Below are 14,960 nucleotides of genomic sequence, written 5' to 3' on the forward strand. Positions count from 1 at the left end.
CTGCTTATTTTATCTTCCTTAAAGATGTAAAAAATCGTATCTTGATATAAGAGCATATTAGGACTCAAAGTAGAAGTTATCAGCCCTGATGTTTCATCAGTATCATCTTTTAAAAGTTTATACACATACTCTGCCCTTCTTTTCCTAAAGAGGTTTAGACTCCTCAGGAATAGAAATGGGCCATATGTACATTTTTTTACTTAATTTTTAGAAGTAATTTTAATCTTGTAGAAAGTTGAGACTCAGTAATTTTTGAAAGCCCCCAGATATTGTCATTAAAACCAATAATTATAATTCCTATAATAAACGTATCTTAATACTAATATGCAATATACTATATATTTAAATGTAAAAAAAATATGACTCACTGAGGTATAGCTACTTATAAGTTTGTGGTAGCAGGAAACAGTCATTTAAGTCTCTTAATCCTTATCCAGAACACTTTTCAATATACAAAACTGTCTTTCTTATCACTCTGAAATTGTCTAGCACGTGGCAGTGAATAGAGTTACATAAAAAAACTTGCAAGGTTAATTGAATTTTCTTAGTTCACATCTGCACAGTTGTTCAAAGACGAAAAATAAATGAGGAGAAAAGAAGAAGACTTTAAGAATGCTTTATAGCTCCCCCAAATTTTGTCAGTCTTAAACGTAAATAATATGTTTCCCTTATCTCATTTTAGCTATTACAATGACCTGGGCCTCTAACACGTTACTCCCTGGAAGAACCAATGCTATGCTTGGTGTAGCAGAGGCACTTAATGATTATTGAATGTATAAATGGTAAAGAATGAAATCAACCACTGAGTGAAGAACGACTAGTTTAGATATTAAAAAAAGCCTTGGTGGAAAAGATTTGACCTCTCCTGAGCCCACATTTCGTACAATAAACGAGATCTTACTCACTTAAAAGTAGGATTTCAATTCAGGCATATGGAGCACATCTAGTTTCCATTCGCTTATTTCTGCTTTCTGGTTTTAATTCAACTGTGTCTGTTTCCACCTCTCATTGTCCTATTTCTTGATTCTACTTCTAATTACCTCTCTCCTTCAGAATATTCATTTGACCAAACGCATATCCACTGAAATTAAGCCAGATATAGGAACATCAAAATTAGTTAATATTCAGTATAATAAAGTAGTAAAGCAAAATTGATAGGAAAAAAAAATTTTAAGGAGAATGTGAACATTACTATCAGCTGTATGTTGTACAATTAGCATAACTATTTATATAATCTTTAAAATAAGATCTTCAAACACAAAATATATTTTCAACCTATGGATGCTGAACATACCTTTCCTAGTACTCGTATGCCAAAAAAGAAAAAGTTTTATCAAATTTTTTCTGATAGAAATATATTTAAAATATTGCATCTTCTATTTTGCATTTCACGTATCTGTAAAACTATTTCAAATGGACACCTACATAGATAACCCACTTTTGAGTTTACAAATTATTATCTACTATACTAGATCCTAAATTTACTACTAGAGTTACAAAATAGTCATAAAATATATTTCATCAAAAACATTTAGAAACATATATTTTCAAAATTAAGATAGTTCTTCCCAGTAAAATATAGTTGGTGAAGAGATCAGTGATTGAATACATGAATGAATGAATGAATGAGTGAATGGATGGATGATAAGGTGGTGTTATGAATTCAGAACAGATGCCTTATCTTGTTTTTGGAATCTTTTTTTTTTTTTTTTGAGGAAGATTAACCCTGAGCTAACTGCTGCCAATTCTCCTCTTTTTTCTGAGGAACAGTGGCCCTGAGCTAGCATTCATGCCCATCTTCCTCTACTTTATATGTGGGACGCCTACCACAGCATGGCTTGCCAAGTGGTGCCATGTCCACACCCGGGATCTGAACCAGTGAACCCTGGGCTGCCAAAGCAGAACGTGAGCACTTAACCACTGCACCACTGGGCTGGCCCCTGGAATCTTAATGCAAGCTAGAGTCCAGTCCTCTCGCAAGCAGCTAGTGCTCCTAAAACAAGAAATCCTCTTATTCCTGCCTACATTTCAATAATATAATTGAAGCATCTATTGTTTCCATGTGGATTTATAAATTAGGAGACACTGTTACTCATATTACCTTGTTTTATATAAAGTCAGGAGTATTTATTTCCCTTTTGAAAGCATTCTCTTCCTTCCTGCCGATTCTGTAAGATATCCAGAAGCCCAAATAATTTATTTTGTCTTCCAATCCCTTATCAACAGGAAAAATGCAATGCAATTGTTTTCATAATGTCAAATGTTATCCTTTGAATTAAGCATTGATTATCTTTATGCTGCAGAAGGTCTTTTGTGGCAAAAGACAATGGCGAGAAGAAATAATAGCAGAGAAGATCGGTATTTCCTTTACCATCTAAGTGTTTGGCATTTTCTTCTATACAAAGCACTGTTGCAAAATACTTCACTATTCCATTTAGTCATTCATGTTCAATCTAATAACTTAAATAATAAAAACACAATTTCATTAAAAACAGTGCAGCATGGATAACCACCTGATTACACAAAGAATACAGAAACAGCCATATGCATTTATAAAGAGAATGATAACAATCGAAACATTTTCAAGGAACTCAATCTAAATAATTCAAACACTAGACCATGTAAGTATTTATATTATGTTCATGATACCCTTCTTTATTGTCTGACGCCAGGGAACTATTTTAGCTCTTTTATTAGTCAAAAGTTGAATGTTTTCTAGTGGAGAAAAGGAATTACATTGCAGGAATTATGGCAGATAGATGATAAAGTATGTCCCAGGTCCTATAATGCAATTAGCAGGAATTCTCGCTAGACTGGGTTAGCTAATTAGAGGTCATTCAAAGTTACAGTATGGTTTCTTTTCTACAATATGGCTTCCCTTATGTCAACCTTGTGTTGAGCTGGTATCACTAACACTTTGTGGACCAAACAACTTCCTAAGGCAGCATTCTTGTGGCAGAGATTCTCACAACGTTTCCCCTGGGGACTCCTTTCTCTGCTCTGTGAAAGCTTTTGCTTTTCAGGCCTTGACTCCTTCAGTTTTCTTCTAGGGCTATCTTTTTGGTAAAATGCTAAAGAAAAGTGAGAAGGCAACACATGTTCAGCTAAAACTTGGAGGCATTTGCAGGAGAGGACAAGGGTATTACTCAGGGGAGCCCGGCGAAAACGTCCTGCTGTCCTAGTGTGAAGGGCAGTTTATGAATTATACCCACCACTCTAATCCCTAGTCTGTGATGGAGGGTGATTACAGTACAGAACTGAAGTTAGTTTCTGAACATAGAGTTAAAATGTTTAGTAGAATTTACGGAAGCTTTAGGAGCAAGAGCTAGAATTCTAATTATAACCGTTCTTTAGTTTGTTCAGAGATATTTCTGAACCTCAGACTATTAATGTGTCATACAGCCTCTTTTGATCTCATATAGATATTTAGTATTTAAAATATGATTAAAAATATAGAAATAATTTTAGGGAGTCTGAAATTATTGTTAGATATTAGGATATGAATATGATTCATGAATAAACTTAAGGCATTGGATAATAGTATCTGTCTTTTTTGACTATGTAGAGATCTCCATTAATTGCCAAATTATTCTTATGAAAAGACCACTAAGTCATGGGGGATAAGCCAAAGATGGGTAAAAGACAGAGGCTGTAGTAACAGACCTCAGATGCTTTATGGCTGTTGTGACAAGAAGAAAGAATGACAGTACAAGTATAAATTAGTAAAATTTTGAGATAGTTAAGAGTCTGAAAGAACTGCTTTTGTAGTTTGTTTTAACATTGCTGTGGCTTTAGGGATTGCGCGTGACAGTAGGCGTATGGCTGGCACTTCAACTGCTGACCAAGCTAGTCACATTGCTGCAGAAGCCAGATGGGTAAGGCAACCACTATTCTTGGAAATCTCCATCTACATGAGCAGAGCACTGAAAGTGATATTTATTAAAGTTATTATCTTGCCTATGTGCTTTTGGGCAAACCATTGAAATCTCTAAGCCTCAGTCTACTTTTCTATAATGTACCTTTCTGTCAATGGCATTGAGGTATTTCATGGTAAAAATATGATAATTAAAACATAAAAATTCAAATTGAAAGAGGACTGTGGCATTTTCATACATTCTTTGATTATTTTTACAATATCGTGAGATAGAGCTTATTCTCTTTGTAACTGAAATGCATTAAAACTTCATGAGCAAAGGAGCAAGAACAAGAAAATCAAGAGAATGGCACCAGATTGTTGGAATTATAATGGGCCATGGGATCACAGTAGGGGGATGCTAACTTAACTCTAATACCCTCCAGATGATGAGGCTGTGAGTGCTGATATATTATTGATCTGTCAGAGATGGCCCAAGGCCATGTCCACAGATGGGAACATTAGAAAAGCAGTTGTGAGTTCCAGTGACAAGAGAAGCTCCAGGATCAACAAGGCTGATATAGCTCACGAATCAATTATATCCAATGATCAAATGATAACAATTGTCTCAAGTAAAACTTGGCTTCACTGCAGTGTAGATACACATAAATGAACCTTGGTGGAGAATGTGAAAGAGAAACCAAACTCCAAATAACCAAGATTCAGTAAATGAGGTAAGTGCTATTTACCCTTGGATCCTTTTGGAATTATGCTTTCCATTCATACCAGTTTGAGGGATGATTTATCTACCTCTATAATTGGTAACTACACTCACTGCTTAGACAGTGCTTTTTGAAGTGTCCATTCTCATCCTGTGATAAAACTTGGTTAATCTTGTGGATTTTCATGATTGGAGAAAACTAACTTTATGGATTTATTGCCTAAGCTTTTTCTGACATTATTCCAAAAAGTTTCCACCAAGTTTCCTGGTCAGAGGAAAATTAATGCTTAACACAGAAAGGTCAGGGTCTGGGAAAATATCCTTACTTAATATCATATGCAAAAATAAATGATACGTAACAATGAATCAAAAAGTAAATAAAAACTAACCAACGTATCCAAATATTAGTAGAAAACATAGAAGAATATGTTATAAATTTAGAGAAGAGAAGAGCATCCTATGAAGGACTCACAATCTATAATCAACAGGATAAGAGATTGACAGATAACTACATAAATGACCGTAAACTGAGTCAAGGATTAAATGGTAATATACTAAAATAAGGTAGTGAATTCAGGTAATTTTTAAAAATCATTTACACACTTTATGGATAATGTCCTAACAAAGAATTAAAAATTAAGAAAAAATGTTATAGAGAAACATGAATTGCTATCTTCTCGATGTTGTGTGCTTTTCTTCCTTCTAGCAATCGACATTCTTATGGTAGGAAAATGGCTACTTGGGACAGCCTCCTGACAAGTTCTAATCCAGTATTGGACAGTCCGCTTCATTCTACCTCACTGGGATTCCTGGCTATGAGAATGTTCATCACTTTATTTTCATCCCTTTTGTGTATTCTACCTGATTGGAACAGCAGGCAACTGCACAATTCTTCACATAATCCACACTGACAAGAGTTTCCATAAGCCCACGTACTGCTCCCTAGCCATGCTGTACCTCACTGATATGGGCATATCCATCTCCACCCTGCCTACAGAACTGAGAGTCTTCTGGTTTGAAGCTAGGGAGATTGAGGTGAATGCTTGTGCAGCCCAGACGTATTTTATTCAGACTTTTTCTCTAATGGAGTCAGTTATGCTCCTAGCCATAGCTCTTGATTGGTGTGTTGCCATTTGCAATCCTTGAGGTATTCCAGCAAATCTACCCCACAACTCATTATTTATATAGGGGTCTTCCTTGTAATTAGATGTTCCATTGTCTTCCCTGTTGTTCTAGTTCATATTCCCACATTTTCCTTCTGTCATTCCCCTGTTGTCTCTCATTCTTTCTGCTTGCATCAAGATGTCATCCAATTGACCTGTGCTGACTTCCCATTCAACGTCTTGTACGGCTTGTTTGTTGTTCCATTTCATTGGGGTGTAGGTTCTCTAGGAATCTTTGTATCTTATGCCTTTCCTCCACTCTGTGCTAGGCATTACATCCCAGGGAGGGAAGCTCAAAGCCCTCAATATGTGTGTCCCCCACATTGGTGCTGTGCTCATTCTGTATATGTCCATGATAGGGCTCTCCTTAGTGCAATGGTTTGCAAAACAATCCTTCTCCATTATCCATATAACCATGACCAATATTCACTAGTACTCAACCAGTTATTTATAGCATCAAGAAAAAGCTGATTCACCAAGGCCTCCTAGGGATATTATCACTCAAAAGAGTTGGGCTTGCTCACACTTAGAAGGCATAAAATTCCCTATTATTGTGACCCTTTCATCAATTTTCTTCATCCTGAAGATAACCTGTTTAGAACTTCTTTGACACATTGGATGCATAATAATTCTCTGATAGATCATAAATCCTTTCAAGAAAAATATTGCAATCATTTCTATCATTACTTCCTAGCTTTAAAGTATGTCCAAATCCTGGTGCCCAAATGTTTAATAAAAGGAAACTTATTTCATTCAGATAATTTATGGAGATATTTTCCATTCAGATTTGAAGAGATTCCAATTTTCCACGTTAAAACTGGCTTAGAGAAGTTAATTTACTATTCAAAAATAACAGAGATAATATATAGCAGAGTTGGCATTGGTAACTAGGCACATTCGCCTTCCTTTTAGGTAAAGTAGACATCATTCTCCAGACTTTGAGTCAAATCATAATAAAATGGATGTTTGACTTTAGAGATGGCATAATTGAAAAGATTGCATTTGTTTGTTTCCTTTACTTCTATTGGAGTGAATGTCAGAAAATATTTGGACAATAAATGCATAGAGTTAGTTTTCTTCAATGCAGGAAACTCACAGGACAAATCAAAACTTGACACCAAAGGGGCTGTATACTCATCATGAAATGGGATAAAAATAATATATATCAAAATCTCTTGTTTAGTGTGCACCTCTACTAGGCAAAATGTCACATGTGCAACAATTTAAACAAAAATAGTGCAAGAGAGATGCCAAAAAATCGCCATTAACCGTAAATGCCCATGACTCTTGGTGCCTCACACAATTCCCTATGAAATAATAGGAAACAAACAAACAAATTTTCAGCACTCAAATTTAAAGTCAACATTTAATAGGAGAATAGAAATGGGTCTGAGTAACTATAAAGAGAGTTCAAAGAGAACCCAAGCTAATTATTTTTATGCAAATACTATTTTAAATCAACCCTACCCCCCCAAAAAACTCCCCTTGGTTAAATAATAGGAAACGGAATAACACAAATAAACACATTTTTTTTGCAATATTATGGCTAGGATTACCTCAAAAGAAGAAGTATCATTCAAAATAATGAAAAGAATGAAAGACTATACAGAACCATAGTTGAAAAAATTGATCTAGGGAATAAACTTACCTCAAGAAACATAACAAAAAAAAAAGACAACAAACTTTGAGTTTCAAATGAATTTAAAAGATCAAAAACTCTGTGAAAATATAGTTTAAAGATAAATTGAGATAAGAAGGCAGATTTTATAGCAAAGAGGACCAGTGAATGCTAGAGAATACCAAAAAAGAATAAATAAATACATGCAGTTATATTAATCAATGGATGTTTGACTTTAGAGATGAAATCAATGAGAAGATTGCATTCTTTTAGCTTCCTTTACTTCTATTGGAATGAATCTTAGGAAAAGCTTGGGCAATAAAAGCATAGAGTTAGTTTTTTCCAGACACTCACAAGAACAAGGCATTATTTCTTCCATTCTGACTATGGGGTCTTATTGTTCACAACAAGAATCCAAGTTTCAGGGCAGATAAAAGGTGGTTTCCGTCTACTTTATTCTTCCCCTTATCCTTTCTCACTCCCAGCTTTTGTTCATTGTTGCGTGTAGAAAAACTAAATATGGAAAGGCTTATCTGAAGCTTTCTCTCTTATCCTTCGGCAACTGACTTCTTTGAAGTCACTCCCCAATTTGGGGGGAAAAAAGGCCTTTTGCATGATTAATCAAAAAATGAACAGAAAGCTTTTTGTAAAAATTACAATGAAGAAAAATGTTACACGTATTAAAACTTCATAAACTTGCAGATAGTGATAGCGATGATGATAAACACAGAGATAGAGATAGAAATTGACAGAGATGCATACATGCATATAAGGCAGACATGTCTCCTGAACTAAGGTTCTTTCAGGAAACAGATGTCATGCACAGACTGGATAATGAAGAATTTGATAAACACGTCATCGAAAATATGTGGGCAGGATTGAGGAAATCCAAGAAGGGGGAATATATATGTGTGTGTGTGTGTGTGTGTACAGAATTTCAGATGGGAGTCTGTTGCCATCAGCAGTCCTGAAGTGAAAAGGGAAAAAGAGTTTACCAGAACTTGGAAAAGGCAGCATGTGGAGGAAGACACCTGTAGAGAGATGCAGCCACCATAAGGAAGCCAGAATGAGGGCTTGGTGGGGAGTAAACCCCCCAAATGAATGTTTTTCTGTATTCCTGTCAGTTCCCATCATTGACCAAGTCAAACAAGAAGCTAGAGAGCAAAAGGACCTTTTGATGCAGTCCTGTATGGTCAAGGCACAGACCAAGGTATATCTGGAAAATAGACTAAGCCTGCCCTTCTCCCAGAAACCACTCTGACTCATGTTTTGATTCTCTCTCATGCTTTGTGGTCTAGGTAGTGTTCTATCTATATCTATATGTGGATATTTGTCCATCACATTCACCCTATTTTAGTACACCATTCAAAATTGAGCTTGTGACCTAAGGTTGCTGAAGAATTTGGCAGTGGTAAGTGAAATTTCTTTTTTATCCTTCTATTTTATACATGAGAAATATGTACACTGTTTGGAAAAGGAGTATGGTTGCATTGACTAATAATCCTCTAAGTTTGGGAACCTTGATCATATCAAACTTAGATGATGTCAAAATGATTTAAATTAATGTTAAAGAAATTAAAGTATAAGGAGAATTCTGAGGCACCCCTTGGCAGTGAAGCAAGTAAGTTCAAATCATTTCTCTGGTATGTTCAGAAGGAGACTTCTGACAATGGAGTTGTGGGATTTTTCTAGTAGCATGGTATAAATAGCCTCTCAATTTCATAGACTATCAGTAGACGGTGAATTTCTTTAGTAAAGAAGAAAATTTTCTTTGTGAGAACTATCACTTCTATTGGGGTCATCAATTTCTAAAAACACCGATTCTCACTTGAATGTATTAAATTTAATGGTGCCTGAACATTAGAAAGCTATAACACATATGCAATAAACAATATCTGAGTTGAGTGAAAAGATGATAGATTCGTTGTGTTATAATTAAAACAATATTGCCGAGATCAAATGCACAGTTGAAAAGATTAACAACTGACCACATTATAAAAGTAATTTCTGTACTAAACAGGACTGACATTAGAAATGGAACTTCTACCCTGCTTAGAGATGTCTCATCATTTACCAGTCCGCGTGCCAATCCTGCTGCATGGTTCAATCACCATTAGACATTTAGAAGTCAATATTGTTGACAAAGATAGGGAATTTTATTCATTGACTAAATGCTTCTATTTATAGTAAGATCAGATGTGTCTAATCTGTTTCATGAAGAAATCTTTGGCACAGTGAAGAAAGTACCACTCTAAAGAAACAGACTTGAATGATAACATTGCCTTTATTGAATATTGTTTGATTTTTTTGAAGAGATTTTATTTTGTAGAACAATTTAGGTTCATAGCAAAATTGAATGGAAGTTACAGAGATTTCCCATATACATACTCCCTACTGTATGATTTTGAGGGAGCAAATCAATAAGTGAGTCTCGTTTTGATCTGGTATATAATAATAGAACTGAACTAGAGTCACTTCCAGCTTTTAGGTAATGAATGCTATGTACTTTGGCTACACCATGTTTAAAATTATTTACTACCCTATTGTATTCTTGATACAAACAAATATTTTATCTCATGCTACATCATTTGTTCCAGAAGTTGAGGCAATAAATATTTGAGAATCTCTGTTGGTTTCTTGCCTCTGTATTCCCAAGCTGCAATATGATGCTGCAATCTGAGTGGTGGAGAGAGGTGCTTGGGAAGGGCCATAAACTGAAATCATGGCACTGACAGGGTTACATACACTCTCTTGCATTTATCCTGGGGCCTCATATCTCTAAGGACTGGAGAAAGACTTACTAACTCATCTTTCTGTCTCTGAGCATTAGAGTCATCTCTTACAGCAAGAGGAAGAATTCTACAAGTATGTGACACCTGGGAAAAATAAAAGCGGGAGGTAATAGGAAAATACAAAGGGAGACTTCAGAGACAAAAGAGAGGAGGGAAGACATCCAAAGTGTGAGAAGGAGGATTAGGAGACTGGTTCAAGAAGGAAGAAGTTCTCAGTCCATCACAGGACATAATTTTCATCCAAATGTCTTTATTGTTCATCCCCATGCTCGTAGCATTCAAGCAAGATTCAGTTGTTTTCAGATAGGACTTGCCTGAGATGTCCTAGACTTTATGGTTAGTGTTCTCCTCTGTGCCCATTGGCATGATGCTTTCATAGGATGAAGGACTATTTTCAGACATAACAGAAGAGGAATTCCAGAGTGAGATTGGGAGTACACCAGACAACATCCAAGGTCCCTTCCAATTCCAAGTATCTGATTTTTAATGTGACTTGAATTGCATCTCAGAGGTCTAAACCGTACACTATAAGTCCTTCAGATTTTGGAGCTTATAAACTAACTCCACAACTAACTAACTCCATTCCTCCTCCTCTGGGGAATGGTGGAAGGCATCAGAAGGCTGTGTGAATGAGATTGAAATTATAGGATCAGGAGCAACAGCAGCTGGACTGCAAAAATGAACAAGTGCTACAATATAAGGGGTTTGGGAATAATAGGTAGATCAGATCCTAGTGAAGATATGGAATATAGTGAATTTTTATGTTGGGGTAGCTTCAGGATACTGATGTTGCTGCTCAGATTCCTATCTGACTGAAGTCCTAAAGATCTCATTCCTTTTCTTGATGAGACTTCCTACTCTACCCTAGAGTCTTTTCTTCCCTCACCCCCCAAATTGGGAGTGAACAAAAAGAAAGTATACAGGTAGGGTTATTATAATTATCAGAGTAATTTTGGAGAAGAGAAAAACATCAAGAAGAAATTCATATCTCTGGCTAAACTGAATCATCACTGGATGAAAGGGAGCTGAAACAGATATAATTCACTTCTGACCCTCAGCCTACCTAGGTTATTTTGTGAGATGCCTGCTCATGGGGCTTTCCTCTATGGAAGAATACTCTTTAGTGTCCCCATATCTTAATCACTCCCATTATATTTCAAAGATTTACTGTTGATATTATTGTTGTTGTCATCATCATTGTAGTCTTCACCATCATCATCGTCACCATTATTTTACAGTCACTGGATGTAAGGCTCTACGCTAAGTATTTTACCTACAATATCTCTTTTAATCCTTAGCACAAACCTGTCGAGTTGTTATCTTCAGTTTACAGAGGAGGCAACTTTGGTACAGAGAGAAATAAATCATTTGTCTAAAATTTAAAAATTAGCAAGCAGTGGAATCAGAATATAACCTAGGTTGATGCGATAGCAGAAGCAGAGGAACAGAGTCTGAACAAGGGAGATGGTGGACAGTTGTCTCCTGAAAACCTCAATAAAAAGTCATTGAGATGATTTAAGTTGTTCGGACCGGCCCCCACATCAGATACTTACCAGTTTTCAATTAAACTTCATGTTTGCTCCTTTTTGGCAGTGGAAGAAAGAGGTTATAAGACCAGAGAAATGGTCTGAACTGATTAAGCAGTGAAGTGAAAGGAAGGTAGGTTTCTAAGTTTGGACTGTGGACGAGAAATTGGAAAAGAATCAACAAAAAGAACAGAAAATATAGGAAAATCTAGGTATTGAAGGTAACAATGAGTCCAAAAATAGAAAGGAGGGTAAGCAGATAAGCAGGAATTTGGGGAGGTAATAAGCCAGGCAGATTGAGGAAATTAGCAGGGCCAGAAGTATCAGTTCATACAAAATATGGGTAAAATTTAATTATGAGCTGAACCATCAGAAAGACTGAATTTATCTCTGGAGTTTGCTTATTTGCTTCCTTGATTATGGGTCTTTAATTTCCTAGAAAATAGTCCTTATTAAGCATTCTAGGCAAAAAATATTCTGCATTCTAAGTTTGTCTGCATGGGACTAGAAGAAATTTAAGAGAATTTGATGATTCAAAGGGCTAAAGTAAACTTTATAAGACAAGAAGATACTGATTTATTAATATACAGTGTGAAGCAATCTATCCTATGGATTGTAAATTCTCAAAACACCATTTTGGTGAGAATGGATGTTTGGCAAGTGATGAATTTGTGGAATTTTGAGAGAGAGGCTCATCCTTCTTACTTCAAAGATGTTGCTCTTGACCACAGAAGTACTGGAGTCTACTCGGGGGAAATATATTTTCTCACTCGGTCTGAGTAGAAAGGATTTAATGCCAAAGTCAGATGTCAATAGGCTTTTTCTGAGCATTATAATTTTTTTGTTATTTTGCTTTCTCTTGTTTTTGCTTTGAATCATTAGTTTCTACTCTATCTTTACACGATGCTATGTATCGTTTTGCATTTTTTCATATAAAGAAACTGTCTCTAAATGATCATTTCTGAAAGATAATAGGAAGAGGTTTCTAAATCTTTAAAATTAGAATCAGAGTCTAATGTATGTTTCTTAAATTATACAAACCATTAGTCTAAGAGCATTACATATAAAAATATATATTTTATTATTATAATTTTAAAAATTCACATATTCTTCAAATATATATTAACCTGTCTTTATATTTTGGGGATGCTGGTCCAAGACCAAACTGATATTAGAGTTCACTATTTGTGGATACCAGGCCTGTGGCATCAATTATATAGTGGCAGATATGTTAGTAACAACAAGAACCATGTAGACCAAAACTTGCCTGAATTCTGTAAAGATACTCTGCATGGTGATCTAGTAATATTGTAAAAGCTATCAGGCTCAGAAAAATGAAAGTATTTCATGTAAAACTGCAGGATGCAGTTAAAACAAAGCCTATTTTAAGACCAGTAACACCGGCCAAGAAAGTTACTAAAGAAAATTATAAAATCAAAAATGTATTCTAGAGGAGGTTGTGTGTGTGGTGCTTGGTAGTGTCTTCAGAAGAGGATCATCCATGTTCACAGACGATGTTGATGGGTCTGCATCTGGAAGCAGAAGGGAAAGTACTTGTGGTTAAAAAGCAGATATTTTACTTAACTGACAACACTGAGCAATGCAATGAAGAAAGACTAAGAAAAAATGTGGGGATAAATTTAGGAGTGATTATAGATAAGGATTGAAGCCTTGTTTTGTTTTTTTTCCTGACATAGATGGTGATCTTGTCACTGCCTTCTCCAGTGGAGTGTGATTGTGAAACTGGATTGTGGTTTACCAGTAAGCCCCATGGCAACGTTAAACTCCAGCAATTCCCTGTCCTCCACATTCTATCTCACAGGTATCCCTGGATATGAGGAATTTCACCACTGGATTTCCATCCCATTCTGTCTCCTCTACCTGGGTGGAATAATGGGTAACTGCACCATCCTGCATATCGTGCGGACAGACCCCAGGCTCCATGAGCCCATGTACTACTTCCTGGCCATGCTTTCTCTCACTGACATGGGCATGTCTATGCCCACAATGATATCACTCTTCAGGGTGTTGTGGTCCATTTCCAGGGAGATCCAGTTCAACATCTGTGTGGTCCAAATGTTTTTCATTCACACTTTCTCCTTCACTGAATCATCTGTGCTGTTGGCCATGGCCCTTGACCGCTATGTGGCCATCTGCCACCCTCTGAGATATGTGACCATTCTCACCCCAAGACTTATCACTAAAATTGGAATTGCAGCTCTTCTTAGGAATGCCTTTGCAGTGATTCCACTTCTGGCCCGGCTGCCCTTCTTTCCCTTCTGCCACTCCCACATCCTTTCTCATTCCTATTGTCTGCACCAAGACATTATTCGCCTTGCCTGTGCTGATACCAAATTTAATATTATATATGGGATGATTGTGATCACTATGCTGTGGGGCATGGACTCTCTGGGTATTTTTGTTTCTTATGTGTTCATCCTTCACTCAGTATTAAAGATTTCATCTCGTGAGGGGAGATTTAAGTCCCTCAACACATGTGCATCCCATATCTGTGCTGTCCTCATTCTATATGTGCCTATGATTGGGCTATCTATCATCCATCGTTTTGGCAAACACTCTTCCCCACTCAGTCTCATCCTCATGGGTCATATCTACTTATTAGTTCCACCTGTGCTCAACCCAATCATCTATAGTGTGAAGACTAAGCAGATACGCCAAGGAATTCTCCACCTGCTTCTCCCCCCAAAAATCACTCGTGCTGTGATGTAATCATGGCCTCAAGACACTGATGGTATCAGTCTTAATGATGTAAATACATAGTGTTTGCCTTAGGTGTGTTGGCACCATAGAGTTACCAGAGAAAGACTTCTTAAAGAGCAGAAAGAGAGCCAACAAGCATCACAAAAATGTCCTACAGGAGAGCATTGGTGTCCACTGAGATTATATAGCCCTCCTTAACATATGTTTCATAAATCTCCTTTAAGTATGAATATGTTGTAGTGAAGTGTGTGGGAAATCATTTCCATCGGTTCTCCTCCATTTCTAATCACATCCCTTATTCATGGTCACTTATCCATGAAGTTTTCCTTAAATATACTAAACCCACGTTTCTTTGCTTGTTGACATTCCATCTTTTCTCAAGAATCTTATATTGTTTTTCTTGTTATTTAAGTGTGTTTGTAAACCTGCTTATTTTATATTTTTTCAAGATGGAAAAACTCTTTTCTTGATATAAGAGCATATTAGGGTTAAAAGCAGAAGTCATCAATCCTCATGGTGCATTAATATTATCTTTTAAAAGTTTATACACATCTTCTGCCCTTTTA

General features: G+C 36.2%; 1 protein-coding gene across 1 annotated transcript; it reads left to right on the forward strand.

Annotated features, from left to right (window-relative positions):
• Window positions 1–13,443: 13,443 nt before the first annotated feature.
• On the forward strand, window positions 13,444–14,403 carry LOC103554090 (olfactory receptor 51G2-like). Its single transcript, XM_008524937.2, has one exon. The coding sequence runs from the start codon at window positions 13,444–13,446 to the stop codon at window positions 14,401–14,403; it is 960 nt and encodes a 319-aa protein (XP_008523159.2).
• Window positions 14,404–14,960: the final 557 nt, after the last annotated feature.

This window comes from Equus przewalskii, chromosome 6, assembly GCF_037783145.1.
Source record: "Equus przewalskii isolate Varuska chromosome 6, EquPr2, whole genome shotgun sequence".
In the NCBI taxonomy this organism is placed as follows: domain Eukaryota; kingdom Metazoa; phylum Chordata; class Mammalia; order Perissodactyla; family Equidae; genus Equus; species Equus przewalskii.

What these genes read in the sequence shown, in the direction of transcription:
- LOC103554090 (XM_008524937.2), top strand. Translation starts at nt 13,444, where the DNA reads ATGGCAACGTTAAACTCCAGCAATTCCCTGTCCTCCACATTCTATCTC.